Genomic DNA, 6,561 nt, shown 5'->3' with positions numbered 1-6,561 from the left:
CTGGGGACCTGGGTTCGAATCCTGCCACGAGAGTTGGTGGAATTTGAATTAAATATCTAGAATTAAGAGTCTAATGATGACCATGAATCCATTGTTGATTGTTGGGAAAAACCCATCTGGTTCACTAATGCCCTTTAGGGAAGGAAACTGCCATCCTTACCCAGTCTGGCCTACATGTGACTCCAGACCCACAGCAATGTGGTTGATAGGCCATAAATGCTGCCTAGCCAGCGACGCCCTCATCCCGTGAATGAATAAGAAAAAAAATGAAATGTATTGACAATTAAACAAAATCACTAGAGAAGATGTGCCCAGCACCTCAGTGCAAAACATAAGGATGGTGCATTTACAAGCATCTTCTGCCAGAAGTGTCAAGTAAAGGATCAACCTCGGTCTCCTCCTGAGGTTCCCAGCATCATTCATGCCAATCTTCGGCTCAACCAATTCAGTGCATGTGACATTAAGAAATGGTTGGAGGCACTGGCTTCTGCATAGTCTATGAGCCCTGAAAACATTTCAGCAACAGAATTCAAGACTCGTGCTCCAGAACCTGCTGCACCTCTCGCCAAGCTGTTCCAGTACTGCTGCAACACTGGCATCTACCCAACAATGTGGAAAATTGCCCTGTCCATAAAAAAAAGGATCAATCCGCATTGGCTGATAGATTTGGCTCGTCCCAGGCAATCCTGGCTCTCTGCAGCATTCTGCCCTTTGCAGGGCTAATCCAAATCTCTGCTGCTTGTGCCCTTGCTCTCGCCAAGGCTCCTTTGGCCGCCACCCCTATATTTGCTGGCCAACAATCCCAAAAAATATCCACACTCCTTCAATTCTGGCCTCTCCAATTTGCAATACTTAATAGTTGACGGTGCCTTCAGCTGCAAAGGCCTCCTACACTGGACTAACTTCCCTAAAGCTCCCATTTCTCTCCTTCTTCTATCATGGTCCTTATGAACCATTGCCTTCACCAAACCTTTGGTCACCAAACTTAATGGAACCTAACGTGGCTTGGGGCCAAATTTTGTTTGATTACGCTCCTCCACGTTTTGGGATGGTGCCTCCTACTGAAGGTGCTATACAAATGTAACATACCCTCAACGTCATGGAGTGTTTTATGAGCAATGGAGTAGGCTTTGGAAAACAAGAAGCTTTAATTAAACAACTGGCACCATCCTAGCTGGATGTTCAAGCTGTGGATGAGGTTATTAAAAGCTCCGCTGCAAAACTGAACAAGCCTGGTTTAGATTTACTACATCTCAATACCCAAACAAGAGCTCCCATAACCCAGGGAACACGTCCACTTGGTCTCTAGCAGATCGTACCTTTGTTGTGTTTCTCAGCTTCTACGTCCTGCTTGTTACCCTCCAAGCTGGGATGCAACATCAAACGACCTTCCTTCTTGGATCCCTCAAGACCCAATTTCTGCGAGAAACAAAACAAAAAACAAAACATCAGGTCTGAGACAGCCAAGACAGAAGCTGAGGTGCCAGCCCTTGTGGACTGACTAGGGAGAAAAGGTGGGCAGTGGGGGATGGGTGCGAAGAATCCTGCTCCTTTGGAACATGCTCAACATCAGAAGGTCCCCTCCCTTGAATTAAGGGTGTGAACAATTTGAGGTTAGGGGCAGGTCAGCAGGAGGCTTTCAATCCAAAGTCCAAGTGTATGAATCCATATTGTGGACTCTTCTCTGAAATTATAGACAGGAAAGCCCTGTTAAACCCAATGAGGCAGAAAGCAAGCTCTCTGTTTGAAGCTGATTGTTTAGCCAATGTGCTGGAGAGCCACCAGCGTAACTGATCCGATCAGTTAGAATTTGCGCTGGTTTCACATCTAAATAGAAGAGTTAGCTGAACCAAGTTACTCATGTTTTCTTTAAGCAAAAGATGCGTGGCCTGTTTTCCTGGTAAATTCAAAGCCAATTGGATTCACGATCCTTATCGCCTTTGTGACTACTTTAAATTAGAAGAGGAAAGAGAGCTCAATCGCCCAAGACATTTAACAAGCGAATGAACCATTCAGATCAGGAAGATCTCCATTTCATGGTACCTATGCACTGTGTCAATCGTTGGTGGCTGGGTATGGGAATGGCAATGTTACTCAATGTTGGCTGTCCCTTAGGTTTTGGGGGAAGTGATGGGACCAGTGTTAAAATAAGCCCTTGATCCATTGGCCCTTACTAGAAGTGGACATGTTTCCAGGCCATTTCATTGGGCTTTGGCTATTTGACAATGAAAGCATCACCATTGGTGACAAATCCTTGTCAAGACAGGATTAAAGAAATGAGGCTTCCTTCTCCCCAACTAGACTGGACAAAAATCCATTTCCCAAAGCAGGGATGGTGACACTATAATCCCTGTGTGACCCTGCACTACCACAAATTCAGCCAAAACCAGTCAGTAAACAATACCTGTAATTCAACAGTAACTAGCTCCCAAATTTACTAGCCTCCTCTCTGTACTATGGCCGCTAGAAGGTAGAGCGAAATCTGATGATTGTTTAATGGAACAAAATCCTACAAAAGGCCTGCATGCCTTTGTGACCACTCCTTACAATTTTTAAAAGGTGAGCAATTTATAAGGAAGGTTCACAGACATTGTATGGCTTTTGTTTGTTGCATTCTGTCCCTATCCTGATGGAAAATTCGAAATGCACAGGAGTAACAAAGTTGTTTTGGATAAACTCAACAACTGCACAGTTCCCATGGCTGCCCACCTTTATTAGCCAAAGATGATGATCCCCATGATGACTTGCTACTACTACATCTCAAATGTAGCGAACGGCGCCTGCTACAGGAACCCTGCTGAACAAATCAAAGTGCCCTGTGTAATGGTCGATTGAGACACTATGCCCACAGTTTGATGAATCACACATTAAATTCAAAAGGAAATACACCAAATTACAACACATCGGCTACAACAAACAGGCATGAAATAAGGAGTTTCCAATTATCAAGTTATGACTGACTTATTAATAGAAGTTTCTGTTCACTTATTACTCTTGTTGCCTCTGATATGTGCTTGGATCCTGATCTGACAATGCCATGATTTTTAAATCTTCACCCTTCTTTCCCAAACCCTCTACTTCCTCACCAGTCCCCCTTAACTCTGTCATGTCCTACAACCCTCTGGGACCATCACACTCTTCCAATTCGGGCCTCTTGTGCCCTACCCCAAATTTCCTCCCTCTGTGCTGCCTCAGCCTCTTGGGCTCCAGGCTTTCCTTCAGGAATGAGGCATAGAGATTTAAAGCTGCTTCATTTGATTAAACTTTTGCTTTACCTGTCTGAAGTGACTAAATCTTCTTTGAAGCACCTTGATACGTCTTATTGAGTTAAAGGTGCTCCAGGAATGCAAGTTCTTTTTATTATGTTAGCAAATAACAGTCTGCTCTTACATTAAAAACTTTGAGGAGATCAGCATCATCCTGTGTCTAGTAAACCTGATTTGGGTCTCCTGTATTATAGAGACACTCATTAACTATGCTGCCATGCACAATTGATCCATATCAGTATAACTGAATGAGAACTGCTGTCACCATTATTCCATGCACAAAGACTAATGTCAACACTGCCTTGTGTTCCTTTGTATTCTGCTTATTTCATGCCTTGAAATCACATGAGCAGGACTAAATGGATGGGAAACCACAAGACTTGGGACTGATGTAGACAGTGGCCTGGCCAGCCACTTACTGCCGTGCCTCCTTCCATTCTCTTCATCTCCAAGGTTGTCTTCCCTTTCTCCGCCTGCTCCCAGATGTCCTCGATAGAGTACGCCCAGAGGCTGCTCTCAGTGGGAAGAGGAGGAACTACAGGCAGCGACCCTTGAGGCAGGTAGGACTGTGGAAGGGGAGGTCGTGGCGGGCGGGTTTCCTGAGACAAAGAGCGAGCAAAGCATAAAGAGTAACTGCAAAGCCAGGAAGACAGTGAGTGAGCAAGAGGAGTTTAGTCTTTGGAAGGCTTCACCTTTGAAATGAAGCAACAAGGAGGAGCTCAACGTTTTAGTGAATACGTAGGGTTGTATCTTGGTGTATCCTTTAAATGTTGGTGTGCATGGTTGGAGGTGAAACAGTTCTCCATTGGTTCTCTTTCTCTCTGACATATAGAATCATAGGGATCTCCAGCACATTTGGAGCTGGATCCAAGTCTACTTCAGTCAAAAACAACCACCTAACGATTCTAATCCCATTTTCCAGCACTTGGCCCATAGCCTTGTATGCCCTGGTATCGCAAGGGCACATCTAAATACTTCTTCAATGTTATATGGGTTTCTGCCTCAACTACCCTTACAGGCAGTGACTCAGTCACTGATACAGGTCGCTAATTCATACGGGTGTGGGGAGGTTGGTGTTTCGGACACTAGGTGGTCACCTGACATTTTATGCAAGTGGTCATCATTTATATACAGTGTAAGTGGCTACCTGAATATTTGCAAAACAGATGAACCCCATTCTATCCCTAAGAGTTACCTGTCCGTACACACTTCCGAACATTGGTCACTGGGTAAAGATCAGGAGGACACACAGGTTTTAACCTTCAGTCTCCTGGAAGATTGATGGTTAGACAAACTACGTTGGCTCAACTGTTGCTTAGACACTGTTCACTTCTGAGCCCAGCTGGAGTGCAAGATACTACCTAATAGGTACCGCACAAGCTGTCTGCAAATTCTTTCTACTCTGCACCAACATGTCTTACAAGCAGTGGCTTTGCAACATGCCTGACAACAGTAGTTTTCAAACTCTTTCATGTGCGGAATCCTTGCAAATATTAACACACGTCTAGGACTCCTCATCCTAGCTTCTGAGTGACAGAGCTAGCTACCTAAAGGGAAACTGGAGATCTCTTTGTTTTAGGAGAATACTGAAGTGGAAACAACAACATGTGCAAATGAAAGGAGGCAGTCAGAAACTGTATGGCTATTCTAGAACCCCATTGTGTGGCCTGAACAGTTTTTTCTTTTGCCTCTGAACTGCTGAGCGGCAGGAATTAGATTGGGACTGTTCTTCTCCTTCCCCAAATCCTATCCTCAAAATTATTCCAACTAGAATCCTTGTTCAGGAGAATGGGCTTCCATCTCAAGTGGCTTGGGTTGAGCCTTCCCCACCTCAAGTCCTGGAAGTGAAAGGATAGAATGAAGGCCACACCTGATTGTTTGTTAGTACAACATGCAGTAATTAGAGAATGGCTGAATAGAACATCATACAGAAACAGCATTCAGATGACGTACCAGCACGGTGGCTCAGTGGTCAGCACTGCTGCAGCACAGTGCCAAAGACCCGCGGTCGATTCCAGCCTCGGGTGACTGTCTGTGTGGCGTTTGCACATTCTCCCTGTGTCTGTGTGGGTTTCCTCCCACAGTCCAAAGATGTGCAGGTTAAGCAGATTGGCCATGCTAAATTGCGCATAGTGTCCAGGGATGTGCAGGCTAGGTGGGCTGGCCATGGAAAATTCCTGGTTACAGGGATGAGGTGAGTCTGGGTGGGATGCTTTTTGGAGGGCCAGTGTGAACTTGATGGGCCAAATGGCCTGCTTCCACACTGTCGGGATTCTGTGATACTGCCACAACAGGAACACTGGGATCATTTGCCAAATTACTGACTGGAAAGTAACAGGATCAGAATCCCCTCCTTCTTATTTGTGTTTCTTTTCCATCCTTTTGTCAATTTCTTTTCAAATTCTTTTATTTTCTTTCTTGTGGCCCTTGGCTCTCCTATTTCCTACTTTTTTGTTTTAATTCATTCATAGGATGTGGGCATCACTGGCTAGGCCAGCATTCACTCCCCATCCCTATTGGGCAATTGACAGTGAACCACATTGCTGTGGGCCTGGAGTCACATGGAGGCCAGACCTGGTTAGAATGATAATTTTCTTCCCTAAAGGACATTAGTGCACCAGAAGGTAACACAGTGTGGAGCTGGAGGAACACGGCAGGCCAGGCAGCATCAGAGGAACAGACTTTAATTCTTCGCAGGATCCACGACCTCAACTAAAGATTTTACTCTGCCATATCGGACATTAAAAGCTTTCCTGCTCCTCTGATGATGCCTGGCCTGTTGTGTTCCTCCTGCTCCACACTGATGCCAGCATCGGCAGTTCCTACTATCTCTGAGTGAACCAGATGGGTTTTTCTTGACAATCAATCAGTTGGTTATCATTAATTTTTAAATCCTGGTGATTGCTTCTCTATTGTTGGTTTCTGGGTAAAGGACGAACACTAAAGACAAAATGATTAAAATTGGATGGAACTTTAGGTTTGCATTTAGAGAAGGGGTTTAAAAAAGGAAGCAGCAGTGGAAGATGGGACCCTCAACTGTCTAAATCATTGATTGGAGATTAATATGCAGGCGTTTTAACAATTGTTAAACAGACACTTTTTTTTTTACAGAACACAGTTACTCCTCCACTGCTAGGTATAGGGAGTAAGGGGATGGGAAAGAGTGAAGGGCAGTTATGTTTCTAGAGGACAGTAGGTCGCATTGAACAGTACAGATATGATCATTGCAACCGTGCTTGATTACTTTTAGATGTTTTTAACCAACCTATTCAGACATGTTATGGCAGCAGACAGG

General features: G+C 44.7%; 1 protein-coding gene across 1 annotated transcript in view; it reads right to left on the bottom strand.

Annotated features, from left to right (window-relative positions):
* Positions 1-1,305: 1,305 nt before the first annotated feature.
* LOC109924660 (pleckstrin homology domain-containing family A member 6-like) overlaps positions 1,306-6,561 on the bottom strand; it is a 317,750-nt gene continuing 312,494 nt past the window's right edge. The window contains exons 17-18 of the mRNA XM_048611808.1: positions 3,686-3,865; positions 1,306-1,419 (exon numbers count right to left, since the gene is read on the bottom strand). Coding sequence (XP_048467765.1) covers positions 1,306-1,419; positions 3,686-3,865 — 294 coding nt within the window. The remainder of the gene's footprint in view (positions 1,420-3,685; positions 3,866-6,561) is intronic.

Source organism: Rhincodon typus, chromosome 25 (genome assembly GCF_021869965.1).
Source record: "Rhincodon typus isolate 14 chromosome 25, sRhiTyp1.1, whole genome shotgun sequence".
Taxonomy (NCBI): Eukaryota; Metazoa; Chordata; class Chondrichthyes; order Orectolobiformes; family Rhincodontidae; genus Rhincodon; species Rhincodon typus.
The sequence above is the reverse complement of the archived record's forward strand: the minus strand, read 5'-3'. Positions and strand labels throughout refer to the sequence as shown.